Source organism: Mobula birostris, chromosome 5 (assembly GCF_030028105.1).
Source record: "Mobula birostris isolate sMobBir1 chromosome 5, sMobBir1.hap1, whole genome shotgun sequence".
Taxonomy (NCBI): domain Eukaryota; kingdom Metazoa; phylum Chordata; class Chondrichthyes; order Myliobatiformes; family Myliobatidae; genus Mobula; species Mobula birostris.
This window is the reverse complement of record NC_092374.1, coordinates 178,611,891-178,627,248: the sequence shown is the minus strand read 5'-3', so window position 1 is coordinate 178,627,248 and position 15,358 is coordinate 178,611,891. Positions and strand designations below refer to the sequence as shown.

Below are 15,358 nucleotides of genomic sequence, written 5' to 3'. Positions count from 1 at the left end.
CTCAGGTCCCTAATGATCCTTCGGGCCCTTTTTACACACCTGTCTTTGTAAATGTCCTGAATAGTGGGAAGTTCACATCTACAGATATGCTGTAATAACCCAGATCTTATTAGGGAGCTGAACATAAAGGATTCCTTAGGAGTCAGTGATCAAAATATGATTGAATTCATTCTGCAATTTGAGAGGGAGAAGCATAACTCACATGTATCAGTATCACAATGGAACAAAGGGAATGACAGAGGCATGAGAGAGGAGCTTGCCCAGGTGGATTGAAGTGGGGATGACAGCAGAGCTGAAGTTTCTGGAATAGTTCACAAGGTGCAGGATAGATATGCACCAAAGAGGTTCTCAAATGGCAGAGGTAGGCAACTGTGGCTGACAAAGAAAGTTAAGGATTGCATAAACGTCAAGGAAACAGCATATAAGGTAACAAATGTGAGTGGGAAGTTGGATGATTGGGAAGCTTTTAAAATCCAACAAAAAGTAACTGAAAAGACTATAAGAAGGGAAAAGATGAAATATGAGGACTGACTAGCCAATAATATGAAGCAGGACACCAAAAGTTTTTTCAGTTACATAAAGAGTAAAAGGGAAGTGAGAGTTGATATTAGACCACTGGAATATGATGCTGGTGAGGCAGTAATGCGGGACAAAGAATTGGCAAAAGGCCCTAATGGGTACTTTGCATCTGTCTTCACTGTGGAAGACACTAGCAGTGTACCAGAGGTCCGTGAGTGTCAGAGAGCAGGAGTGGGTGCTTTGCTGTTACAAAGGAAAAGGTGCTAGCCAACTTCAAAGGTCTTAAAGTGGATAAGTCACCTGAGCCAGATGGACTACGTCCCAGAGTCTTGAGAGAGGTTGCTGAAGAGATAACAGATGCATTGGACATGATCTTTCAAGAAAAGCCAGGAGATAATAATAAGACACTAATCAGGCCACACTTAAAGCATTGTGAACAGTTTTGAGCCCCATATCTCAGGAAGGACATGTTATCATCGGAGATAGTACAGAGGAGGTTCAGGAGGATGATTCTGGGAATGAAGGGGTTAATGTATGAGGAGTGTTTGGCAACTTTGGACCTGTAACTATATAACCATATAACAATTATAGCATGGAAACATGCCATCTCGGCCCTTCTAGTCCGTGCCGAACTCCTATACTCACCTAGTCCCACCGACCTGCACTCAGTCCATAACCCTCCATTCCCTTCCTGTCCATATATCTATCCAATTTAACTTTAAACATCAACATCGTACCTGCCTCAACCACTTCTGCTGGAAGCTCGTTCCACACAGCTACCACTCTCTGAGTAAAGAAGTTCCCTCTCATGTTACCCCTAAACTTTTGCCCTTTAACTCTCAACTCATGTCCTCTTGTTTGAATCTCCCCCACTCTCAATGGAAAAACCCTATCCACATCAACTCTATCAATCCCCCTCATAATTTTAAACACCTCTATCAAGTCCCCTCTCAGCCTTCTATGCTCCAAAGAATAAAGACCTAACTTGTTCAACCTTTCTCTGTAACTTAGGAGATGAAACCCAGGCAACATTTGAGTAAACTTCCTCTGTACTCTCTCAATTTTATTGACATCTTTCCTATAATTCGGTGACCAGAACTGCACACAATACTCCAAATTTGGCCTTACTTATGCCTTATACAATTTCAACATTACATTCCAACTCCTATACTCAATGCTCTGATTTATAAAGCATACAAAAAGCTTTCTTCACCACCCTATCCACATGAGATCCCACCTTCAGGGAACTATGCACCATTATTCCTAGATCCCTCTGTTCTACAGCATTCTTCAATGCCCTACCATTTACCATATATGTCCTATTTTGATTAGTCCTACCAAAATGTAGCACCTCACATTTTTCAGTATTAAACTCCATCTGCCATTTTTCAGTCCACTCTTCTAACTGGCCTAAATCTCTCTGCAAGCTTTGAAAACCTACTTCATTATCCACAATGCCACCTATCTTAGTATCATATGCATACTTACTAATTCAATTTACCACCCCATCATCCAGATCATTAGTATATATGACAAACAACACTGGACACAGTACAGATCCCTGAGGCACACCACTACACACCGTCCTCCAATCTGACACACAGTTAACCACCACTACTCTCTGGCATCTCCCATCCAGCCACTGCTGAATCCATTTTACTACTTCGATATTAATGCCTAACGATTGAACCTTCCTAACTAACCTTCCGTGTGGATCCTTATCAAATGCCTTACTGAAGTCCATATAGACAACATCCACCGCTTTACCCTCGTCAACTTTCCTAGTAATGTCATCAGAAAATTCAATGAGATTTGTCAAACATGACCTTCCACACGCAAATCCATTTTGACTGTTCTTAATCAGACCCTGTCTGTCCAGATAATTATATATACCATCTCTAAGAATGCTTTCCATCAATTTACCCACCACTGATGTCAAACTCACAGGCCGATAATTGCTAGGTTTACTCTTAGAACCCTTTTTAAACAATGGAGCCACATGAGCAATACGCCAATCCTCCGGCGCCATCCCTGTTTCTAATGACATTTGAAATATTTCTGTCAGAGCCCCTGCTATTTCCACACTAACTTCCCTCAAGGTCCTAGGGAATATCCTGTCAGGACCCAGAGACTTATCCACTTTTATATTCCTTAAAAGCACCAGTACTTCCTCTTCTTTAATCATCATACTTTCCATAACTACCTTTCTTGTTTCCTTTACCTTACACAATTCAATATCCTTCTCCTTAGTGAATACCGAAGAAAGGAAATTGTTCAAAATCTCCCCCATCTCTTTTGGCTCCGTACATAGCTATCCACTCTGATTCTCTAAGGGACCAATTTTATCCCTCACTATCCTTTTGCTATTTATATAACTGTAGAAACCCTTAGGATTTATTCTCACCTTACTTGCTAAAGCTGCTTCATATCTTCTTTTAGCTTTTCTAATTTCTTTCTTAAGATTCTTTTTACAATCTTTATATTCCTCGAGCACCTCATTAACTCCAAGCTGCCTATATTTATTGTAAATCCCTCTCTTCTTCCAAACCAAGTTTCCTATATCCCTTGAAAACCATGGCTCTCTCAAACTTTTAACCTTTCCTTTCATCCTAACAGGAGCATAAAGATCCTGTACCCTCAAAGTTTCACCTTTAAATGACCTCCATTCCTCTATTACATACTTCCCATAAAACAAGTTGTCCCAATCCACTCCTTCTAAATCCCTTCACATCTCCTCAAAGTTAGCCTTTCTCCAATCAAAAATCTCAACTCTGGGTCCAGTACTATCCTTCTCCATAATTATATTGAAACTAATGGTATTGTGATCACTGGACCCGAAGTGCTCCCCACCACATACCTCTGTCACCTGCCCTATCTCATTCCCTAACAGGACATCCAACACTGCCCCTTCTCTAGTTGGTACCTCTATGTATTGCTGCAAAAAACTATCTTGCACACATTTGACAAACTCCAAACCATCCAGCCCTTTTACAGAATGGGCTTCCCAGTCTATGTGTGGAAAATTAAAATCTCCCACAATCACAACCTTGTGCTTACTACAAATATCTGCCACCTCCTTACAAATTTGCTCCTCCAGTTCTCGGTCCCCATTAGGTGGTCTATAATACACCCCTATAAGTGTCACTACACCTTTCCTATTCCTCAATTCCACCCAAATAGCCTCCCTGGATGAGTCCACTAATCAATCCTGCCAGAGGACCGCTGTTATATTTTCTCTGACAAGCAATGCAACACCTCCCCCTCTTGCCCCTCCTATTCTATCACACCTGAAGCAACAAAATCTTGGAATATTTAGTTGCCAATCACACCCCTCCTGCAACCACATTTCACTAATAGCTACAACATCGTATTTCCAGATATCAATCCATGCTCTAAGCTCATCCACCTTTCTTACAATGCTCCAAGCATTAAAATAGATGCATTTAAGAAACTCTCCACCTCCTACTCTCTTTTTACTCTTAATGGAGCAAACAAATTTATTTTCTTTTTCTTCCTTGTCCCCTACATCTTTGGTCTGAGTGCTCCTGATCTCTGTCCCCTGCCTATCCTCCCTCACACACTGTCTACTAGGTTTCTCTATTTGTGAACTAACCTCCTCTCTCCTAGTCTCTTTAATTTGATTCCTACTCCCCACCCATTCTAGTTTAAAGTCAACTCATAGCCCTTGCAAATCTCCCCGCCAGGATATAGGTCCCCCTAGGATTCAGGTGTAACCCGTCCTTTTTGTACAGGTCGCACCTGCGCCAAAAGAGGTCCCAATGATCCAAAAACTTGAATCCCTGCCCCTTGCTCCAATCCCTCAGCTACACATTTATCCTCCACCTCTTTGCATTCCTACTCTCACTGTCGCATAGCAGAGGCAGTAATCCCAAGATTACTAGCTTTGCAGTCCTTTTTCTCAACTCCCTATATTCTCCTTTCAGGACCTCTCCCCTTTTCCTACCTATATCATTGGTACCTATATGTACCACGACCTCTGGCTCACTAGAGTTTAGAAAAATGTGGAGTGATCTCATTAAAACCTACTGAATGTTGAAAGCACTTGTTGGGGTGGATGTGGAGAGGATGTTTCCAATGGTGGAATATCCAGAACTAGAGAGCACAGCCTCAAAATTGAGCGGTGGCCCCTCAGAACAGAGGTAAGGAGGAATTTTTTTTAGCCAGAGAGCATTAAATCTGTAGAATGCTCTGCCACAGACTGCCAAGTCTGTGTATATATTCAACGCTGAAGTTGGTCATTTCCTGATTGGTCAGATATGACAAGAATGCAGGTGTATGGGGTTGAGTGGGATCTGGATTCAGCCATGATGGAATGCGGAAAGGACTTGACAGGCTGAATAGCCTAAAACTGCCCCCTATGTCTTATGGTCTGAAAGGTGCAAGAGGCAGTCTGTAGTGTTTCATTGCTGTTGTAGGGTTAGGATTGTGCAGATTGGTTCAAGAACTGATGTCTGTAGGAAAGTAGTTGTTGCTGAACCTGATGTTGTGGGATGTCAGTTTTCTGTGCCTCCTGCCTGACAGTAGCAGCAAGAAGACTGCATGATGCGAATAGTGGGAATCCTTGATGGTAGATGCTGCCTTCTTGAAGCAGTGCCTCCTGTAGATACTGCTAGTGTTGGAGTAGGATGTGCCCATGGTGGATCAGGCTGTGACTACCACTCTCTGCAGCTCTTGTATTCCTGTCTATTGTAGATTCTGTCCCAGGTTTTGATGCAGCTAGTCAGTAATGTCAAGATTTTAAAGAAAGTGATTCTCCTGCAGAGTCAGTACTGTCCTCCTGGGTTCGTCAACCACCCATTTACACTCATCTAATCTTATTCTTCCCTCATTCGCATCAACACCTTCCCAGATACCACCACTCACACACACCTCAGGGGTGATTTAAAGCAGCCAATTAGCCCACCAATCCACCCACCTCTGGGGTGTGTCAGGAAATCAGAGCAACCAGGGGAATCCTATGATATCTTTCTCTGAGATGACAACACCAGGCAGTGCAGAACTGGGATATGCCCTTCAGCCCAAGATGTTGTGTCAAATTAATTAAACCGGTAACTAAATGCCTAACTAATCTAAACCCTTCTGCCAATGTCCATATCCTTCCATTCTCTGCAATTCATGAGCCTTTCTAAGTGTTTCTTAAATACCTCTATTGTATTTGCCTCCACCACCAGCCCTCACAGCTGATTCCAGACACTGACCACTCTGTAAAATTAACATTGGCCTACAAATATCCTCTGAATTTATTCCCTTTCACTTGAAATATATGCCCTCTAGTGTTAGATATTTTGACCCTGGGATGCTCTTGTAATCTTATAAACGTCTATCAGATCTTCCCTCAGTCTCTGTCACTCCAGAGAACAACTCCTCCTCCGCATACACATCACCGAGGATCTCAAATGGTCTGAACATACCAGCTGTGTGGTGAAAAAGGCACAACAGCATCTCCTTCACCTCAGACGGTTGAAGAAGTTTGGTATGGCCCCTCTCCAAATTCTAAGAACTTTCTACAGGGGCACGAATGAGAGCATCATGACTGGCTGTATCATTTCCTGGTAAGGGAACCGTACCCCCCTTAATCGCAGGACTCGGCAGAGAGTGATGAGGACAGCCCTGCACATCTGCAGATGTGATCTTCCCGCTATTCAGGATATTTACAAGGACAGGTATGTAAAAAGGGTCTGAAGGATCATTGGAGACCCGAGTCAACCCAACCACAAACTGTTCCAGCAGCTATCATCTGGGAAATGGTACTGTAGCATAAGAGCCAGGACCAACAGGCTCCAGGACAGCTTCTTCCATCAGACTGCTTAGTTCATGCTGATGCAACTGTATTTCTATGTTATATTGACTATCCTGTTGTACATAATATTTATTATAAATTACTACAATTCTACATTGCACACTTGAACGGAGACATAATGTAAAGATTTTTACTCCTCTTGTATATGAAGGATGTAAGTAATGAAGTCAATTCAACTCAATTCAGTTCAATTCTTATGTCCTCTAATCCAGGAAGCATTCTGGAAAATCTCTTCTGCACTTGGATACCTGGAACAGTCTTGTTACCATAAGACCATAAGATATAGGAGCAAAATTAGGCTATTTGGCCTAGCAAGTCTGCTCTGCCATTTCATCCAATTTTACTCTCAGCTCCAATCTGTTGCCTTCTCCCTGTATCCCTCCATGTCCTGACCAGTCAAGAATCTCTCAACCTCTGCCGTAAATATACATAACGGCTTGGCCTCCACTGCTGCTAAGTTGCCTGTGGCAAAGGATCCCACAGATTCACCATTCTCTGTCTAAAAAAAAATTCCTCCTCATCTCTGTTCTAAAAGGACACCCCTCTATTCTGAAACGGTGTCTTCTGGTCTTTGACTCTCCCACCATAGAAAACATCTTCTCCACATTCATTCTATAAAGGACTTTCACCATGTGACCGGTTTCAATTAGGTCCCGCCTCATTCTTCGGCATTCTAGTGAACACAGGCCTAGAACCATCAAATACTCTTTATGTGGCAAACCTTTCAATCCAGGAATCATTTCCATGAACCTTCTTTAAACCCTCTCCAGTTTCAGCACATCCTTCCTAAGGGGCCCAAAACTGCTCACAATACTCCACATGAGGCCTCGCCAGTGCTTTATGAAATCTTAACATTACACATTTGCTTTTATATTCTAGTCCTCTTGAAATGACTGCTAACTTTCAATCTCACTTGGGCTACATCACTCAGCTCCTTTCCTACCCTCACTACATTCACAAATGTCCTTTCAACCTACAGACTCCAACAACTATCTTTACTTTTAATCTTCCCACTCTGCCTCTTGTGGGACTCCACTACCTCTTTTCTGTCCTCTTTCTCTGTCACCTTTGCTGCGATGATCAGAATTTCTGCACAGGTGCCCCGGAAATGTCTTCTGCTTCTCTTTGAACCTTGGCTTCCTCGCTATCATGGTGGACTTATGTTCCAGTATGTTTGCCTCTGACTTAGAAGCAACCCTATAATGGGAGTTGGTGCTCCTGTTTCCCTGCTGCCCTTGACCTCCTTCGTGCTGGGGTTTGGGTTGTTCTGTTGGATTGGCTTCAGTGAGTATCTGCTTAGGATTTTGTAAATGACCAGAGCAGTGAAGCAAGTTTTCATAGTGTTGGTTGCTCGTGTTTGGGGAGCTAATAAAGAGGGGTGGGAGTGCTGCCTGATCCAGTAGGATGTCTGTTTGGATGTGTATTAATCCATTCAAGTGGCGAGTATGCCATCAAACTCCCAATTTGTGCCTTATAAATTGTGAGCATCCTTTGTTGTTTTGTGACACTCCTCTCTCTCTGTCCTTTTACTCAGGCTCACACAGCTTGATATATTACTACTTCCAATCCATCAGCATTCCCGAAATGCCAGCTTTCTTCAGGATTGGGATGCTCGATGACTTGCAGATAGACTACTACGACAACACACTGCATGAAGTAGAAGTCAAGTACCAGTGGATCGCAGATGGCTTATCGACCGACTACTGGAAAGAACAGAAAGAAATAACCGATCAGCTTCATGAGCTCCTCTCAACATATCTGAAGCCACTCACCTCATTGATTAGTGAGTGTCTTTGATCTCCACTACCCTTTGAGTATCACAGTGACTTGCATATTGCCAATATCTTGATGTTCTATTAGATCCGATTATGTTGTATCTAGCTTAAAGTCTTTCAAATCTCTCAAATCTCCATTCTGCTCTCTACCTTCCTTAACTCCAATTACAAGAATTCTGGGTAAGTTCTGGGTAAGTTCTGACCCTTCAAAATAAACTGATTATCCAGTCCTCATTCCCCACGGACCTCTTCAGAGAAACAGTGAAAATCAAACCCACTGTCTATACAGGCTTTGCCTGGCTCAAACTCTAATCCTAAGCCTACTCCCCAACTCCAGACTTGGGGATGCTTCAGTCTAGGATGGTTGGAACTAAGATGTCCATGGCTCATACCTAGTCACCTGCCACAATGACGCTTTCCAGATCTAATTTGGTGTGGGGACTCCGTGCATTAGAACATAGAACACTACAACACAGGAACAGGCCCTTTGGCCCAAAATGTTCTGCTGAACTAATTATATTAATAATCAAATGCCAAACTAATCTCATCCTTTCTGCCTACACAATGTCCATGTCCTGCTTGCCTAAGCTTCTTGAACGCCCTCTTTGTATCTGCTACTACCACAACCCCTGGAAGCACAATTTAGGAACACGCTATTCTGGAAAAGACTTACCCTGCACATCTCCATTGAACATACCCCCTTTTCCATGCCCTCTTGTATTAGACATTTCAACTGATGGAAAAATAATACCAGCTGTCAACTTTAAAACAGAGAAAACAGCCCAAGTGGGTCAAATCTCTCCAATCCAGGCAGCATCTGGTAAGCATCTTCTGCACCTACTCCAAAGCCTCACCGTCACAGAGTGACCAGAACTGCTGTGTTGCACACTCTGTGCTTATTGACACTGAATACAAACATGTTGCTTTCAGAATTCTCCGCCGTAACTCTCTGCAGTGGACGTGGTTCAGCGCAGACTGTACAGCGCAGTCTCTCACTGTGAGCCCCTGCTCCGACCCACATGTTGACAAAGTCCTTCAATGTGCCCCCTGCTTTGTACGTAGAGTACTGTGCACTGCACAGTGTTTCAACGTGATCTCTGTACTGTGCACTCCGCATAAGTTCAAGCTCAAGTTCATTTCTGATCATAGGCTGACATACACAGGGTACAAATGCCATAAAATTACTGCCTTACAGCAGCAGCATGGTATATTACAGGACATGTTAGCATGCAGTCAATTTTAAATAAATATGTACAACCAGCACATGTACAAAGGCATACAACAAAATAAATGTAACAATATTTGTGCAAGATTTAGAGAGAGAGAAGAATATAATCTAGGGTCTCATTAAGGCTTTTCTAGTTGGTTAAGGAATCCAAACTAACATAGAAACATAGAAAATAGGTGCAGGAGTAGGCCATTCGGCCCTTCGAGCCTGCACCGCCATTCAGTATGATCATGGCTGATCATCCAACTCAGAACCCTGTACCAGCCTTCCCCCCATACCCCCTGATCCCTTTAGCCACAAAGCCATATCTAACTCCCTCTTAAGTATAGCCAATGAACTGGCCTCAACTGTTTCCTGTGGCAGAGAATTCCACAGATTCTCCACTCTCTGTGTTTTGCCTAATCTCAGTCCTAAAAGGCTTCCCTTTATCCTCAAACTGTGACCCCTCGTTCTGGACTTCCCCAACATCGGGAACAATCTTCCTGCATCTAGCCTGTCCAATCCCTTTAATATTTTATATGTTTCAATAAGATCCCCCCTCAATCTTCTAAATTCCAACGAGTATAAGCCTAGTCGATCCAGTCTTTCATCATATGAAAGTCCTGCCATCCCAGGAATCAATCTGGTGAACCTTCTTTCTATTCCCTCTATGGCAAGGATGTCTTTCCTCAGATTAGGGGACCAGAACTGCACACAATACTCCAGGTGTGGTCTCACCAAGGCCTTGTACAACTGCAGTAGTACCTCCCTGCTCCTGTACTCGAATCCTTTTGCTGTGAATGCCAGCATACCATTCGCCTTTTTCACCGCCTGCTGTACCTGCATGCCCACTTTCAATGACTGGTGTATAATGACACCCAGATCTCGTTGCACCTCCCCTTTTCCTAATCGGCCACCATTCAGATAATAATCTGTTTTCCTGTTTTTGCCACCAAAGTGGATAACCTCACATTTATCCACATTAAATTGCATTTGCCATGAATTTGCCCACTCACCTAATCTATCCAAGTCACCCTGCATCCTCTTAGTCATCCACAAACTTGGAGATGCTGCATTTAATTCCCTCATCTAAGTCATTAATATATATTGTAAACAACTAGGATCCCAGCACTGAGCCTTGCGGTACCCCTCTAGTCACGGCCTGCCATTCTGAAAAGGCCTCGTTTATTCCTGCTCTTCGCTTCCTGTCTGCCAACCAACTCTATCCACATCAATACCTTACCCCCAATACCATGAGTTTTAAGTTTGCACACTAATCTCCTGTGTGGGACCTTGTCAAAAACCTTTTGAAAATCCAAATATACCACATCCACTGGTTCTCCCCTATCCACTCTACTAGTTACATCCTCAAAAAATTCTATGAGATTCGTCAGACATGATTTTCCTTTCACAAATCCATGCTGACTTTGTCCGATAATTTCACCGCTTTCCAAATGTGCTGTTATCACATCTTTGATAACTGACTCTAGCATTTTCCCCAACACCGATGTCAGGCTAACCGGTCTATTATTCCACGGTTTCTCTCTCCCTCCTTTTTTAAAAAGTGGGGTTACATTAGCCACCCTCCAATCCTCAGGAACTAGCCCAGAATCTAAAGAGTTTTGAAAAATTATCACTAATGCATCCACTATTACTTGGACAACTTCCTTAAGCACTCTGGGATGCAGACCATCTGGCCCTGAGGATTTATCGGCCTTTAATCCCTTCAATTTACCGAACACCACTTCCCTACTAACATGTATTTCCCTCAGTTCCTCCATCTCACTGGACCCTCTGTCCCCTACTATTTCCGGAAGATTACTTATGTCCTCCTTAGTGAAGACAGAACCAAAGTAGTTATTCAATTGGTCTGCCACGTCCTTGCTTCCCATAGTCAATTTACCTGTTTCTGTCTGTAGGGGACCTACATTTCTCTTAACCAATCTTTTTCTTTTCACATATCTATAAAAGCTTTTTCAGTTAGTTTTTATGTTCCCTGCCAGTTTTCTCTCATAATCTTTTTTCCCCTTCCTAATTAAGCCCTTTGTTCTCCTCTGCTGGACTCTGAATTTCTCCTAGTCCTCAGGTGAACCACTTTTTCTGGCTAATTAAGATGTCCTCAATGATGGGGAGAGCTGTGCCTGTGATGGGCCTGGTTGAATCCAGCACCCTCGCAGCCTTTTGGCTTTCAGGGCTTTGGCGTTTACCTACCAGCTGTGATGTAACCAATCCGAATGCTTTTCACTATACGTTTGAAAACATTACCATTCATTAATGACAAATTGAATCTCTTTAAACTTTCCCCTCCCACCCTGCCATTTGAACAGTTGCTCACATTGATTACTGATTCCTCGAGACCCTGTGATCTGTGCCACACACTGACAAATGTTCTATATAGGACACTTCACCCCATGCTCTTGGCCTTAACTGTACACAGTCGCTGACCGTGACCCACTACTTTGTGCACCTCTTAGTCACATAGCATTTACGTATTTAGCAGACCATTATCTAGTATTGGAAGCTTCAGCTATTAATGTTAATTAATCTGTTGGTAATTTACAGGCTTCAGCTACATACAGGCACTCTGGAGCTGCACACAATCTGGAGATACGGTCAATGAGATTCTGAAAATCAACGTCCCGGATATCGGAGAGTTCAGCTGTGATTTGAACACATTGAAATGCTCTGGCGCTCTTTTCCCAGCAATGCTCAATGATCAATTGAGCCAACTCAGATTCACTGACATGACTGCATCGAAGAGTAACTGCACTTGGTATTTGCAAAGGGCTGTTCAGCTTGGAAAAGAAGCATTGGAAAGGCAAGGCAAGTGGAACATCCTGCGATGGTGAGGGAACTCCCAATACAGCAACATAAGGGATACCTCAGTCTGAGACGATTATGGGGCTCTGAGACCGAGATGGTGTGGGCTGTCATGAATCAGGATACTGAACAATTTGATGATCTAACAAATTGATGGTGTTCCCAATCTGGGACAGAGAGGGATCTCCAGATCTGGATAGTAAGGAAGCTTCCAATCAGAGATGCAGAGGGATCTCCTCATATGGGAATGAGAAGGAGCTCCGAAAACAAAATGGTTAGGGGTTTCCCAACCTGCAGTAATGAGGGATCTCCTAATTTGAAACAGTGAGTTAATTGGAGCGTACGGGCTACAGGCCTGGAGGTGGACTGTAAGCCCACAATTGGCTCCATTGCTTCTCTCTGGCTGAGGCGTTGAGCAAGTTTGAAGTGGACGAGGCCAAGTGCGGAGGCCAGGCTGGTATTTGGCGCCATCTGCCGCATTTGCCTGGTATTCCTCTCCCTTTTACTAGCTGCTGTTGGAGGAAAGTGCAGGAGGCTTGGGTTCCACAATGCAGGGATTGATCGGTGAGGCTCGTGGTTGTGACTCTTTTTGGGGGACTTTAGGGTTCATGTATTTCTGGATTCTGGTTACCCTTTGTTTCCTGTTTCTAAGTGGTTTGATCAGGGTGCATCAGTGCGCACTGGGCGTTTCAGCGAAGACTGAATCTGCGGCCAGCATTTGGCTAGTGGCAAGGCACTAAACTAAACTGAGTACATCTAGACTTGATAAAACCATAAGATATAGAAGCAGAATGGGGCCATTTGGCCCATCGAGTCAGCTCCACCATTTCATCTGGTCCATTATCCCTCACAGCTCCAATGTCCTGCCATCTCCCTGTATCGCTTCATGTCGTGACTATACAGAATCTATCAATCTCTGCTTTAAATATAGTAAAGATGTGGCCTCCACAGCTGCCAAGTTGCCTGTAACAACGAATTCCACATATGTACTGCTCTCTGGCTCAAGAAATATTTCCTGATCTCCTTTTTAAAAGGATGCCCCTCTACTCTGAGTGTCACAGAAATTTACTATTGCTGATTAAACAAGGACACAGACCCCAGTATTCAGTTTAATTACTTACTTACATGACCATGGAGAGCCCACTAAAAGACTCTGCTAAAGTGAGCACAAGCATGGTCTTTTACACCTTAAAATACATGCAATTCAGCAGTTTTCAGGAGTCAGGAGTTCCTGCGTAGACCATATTACCATAGAAACCATAGAAACTACAGCACAGAAACAGGCCTTTTGGCCCTTCTTGGCTGTGCCGAACCATTTTCTGCCTAGCCCCACTGACCTGCACACAGACCATATCCCTCCATACACCTCCCATCCATGTATCTGTCTAATTTATTCTTAAATGTTAAAAAAGAACCCGCATTTACCACCTCGTCTGGCAGCTCATTCCATACTCCCACCACTCTCTGTGTGAAAAAGCCCCCACTAATGTTCCCTTTAAACTTTTCCCCCCTCACCCTTAACCCATGTCCTCTGGTTTTTTTCTCCCCTTGCCTCAGTGGAAAAAGCCTGCTTGCATTCACTCTATCTATACCCATCATAATTTTATATACCTCTATCAAATCTCCCCTCACTCTTCTATGCTCCAGGGAATAAAGTCCTAACCTACTCAACCTTTCTCTGTAACTGAGTTTCTCAAGTCCCGGCAACATCCTTGTAAACCTTCTCTGCACTCTTTCAACCTTATTTATATCCTTCCTGTAATTTGGTGACCAAAACTGAACACAATACTCCAGATTCGGCCTCACCAATGCCTTATACAACCTCATCATAACATTCCAGCTCTTATACTCAATACTTTGATTAATAAAGGCCAATGTACCAAAAGCTCTCTTTACAACCCTATCTAACTGTGATGCCACTTTTAGGGAATTTTCTATCTGTTTTCCCAGATCCCTCTGTTCTACTGCACTCCTCAGTGCCTTACCATTAACCCTGTATGTTCTACCTTGGTTTGTCCTTCCAACGTGCAATACCTCACACTTGTCTGTATTAAACTCCATCTGCCATTTCTCAGCCCATTTTTCCAGCTGGTCCAAGTCCCTCTGCAGGCTCTGAAAACCTTCCTCACTGTCTACTACACCTCCAATCTTTGTATCATCAGCAAATTTGCTGATCCAATTTACCACATTATCATCCAGATCATTGATATAGATGACAAATAACAATGGACCCAACACTGATCCCTGTGGCACACGACTAGTCACAGGCCTCCACTCGGAGAAGCAATTCTCTACCACCACTCTTTGGCTTCTTCCATCGAGCCAATGTCTAATCCAATTTACCACATCTCCATGTATACCTAGCGACTGAATTTTCCTAACTAACCTCCAATGCGGGATCTTGTCAAAGGCCTTACTGAAGTCCATGTAGACAATATCCACTGCCTTCCCTTCATCCACTTTCCTGGTAACCTCCTCGAAAAACTCCAATAGATTGGTCAAACATGACCTACCATGCACAAAGCCATGTTGACTCTCCCAAATAAGTCCCTGTCTATCCAAATGCTTGTAGATTCTGTCTCTTAGTACTCCCTCCAATAACTTACCTACTACCGACGTTAAACTTACTGGCCTATAATTTCCTGGATTACTTTTCGTTCCTTTGACAAGGCTCAAGATGCTTCCATACTTTACGAAAACTTAGATACACTACACTCAGTCCTCTCTTCCAGATCGTTAATGTATGTCATGAACAGTTGCAGCCCCAGCACAGACCCCAATGGCACACCACTCACCACTGACTGCCAACCAGAGAAGCACCCAGGTATCCCAACTCTCTTCTTTCTATTAGTCAACCAATCCTCTATCCATGCTAATACATTAGCCCCAACTCTATTGTTCTATTTTGGTAAACTATCACCAAAGCCTCTACTATAACTTCTGCCATTTCGTCCTCCCATTGCGTCCATAACATCTGTCTTTGGCATGTTAGACGTGCCCTCCACCTCCACTGTGAAGACCGACACAACGTAGATCTAAAGCCTCTGTCATTTCCTCATTCCCCAATATTAATTCCCCTTCTCGTCTTCCAAGGGACCGATGTTCACTTAAGCCACCCTTTTCTGCTTTATATAATTATAACAACTTTTATGATCTGCTTTTATATTTTGTGCTAGTTTATTTTCGTAGTCTATCTTCCCTTCCTTCGCTGCTCGC

General features: G+C 43.3%; 1 protein-coding gene across 2 annotated transcripts in view; it reads left to right on the top strand.

Moving 5' to 3' along the window:
- Positions 1-15,358, top strand: part of LOC140197379 (major histocompatibility complex class I-related gene protein-like) — a 51,045-nt gene that overhangs the window by 26,995 nt on the left and 8,692 nt on the right. For both annotated transcript variants that reach the window (XM_072257336.1, XM_072257338.1), the window contains exons 2-3: positions 7,875-8,123; positions 11,885-12,145. In XM_072257336.1, the coding sequence (XP_072113437.1) occupies positions 7,875-8,123; positions 11,885-12,145 (510 nt within the window). The remainder of the gene's footprint in view (positions 1-7,874; positions 8,124-11,884; positions 12,146-15,358) is intronic.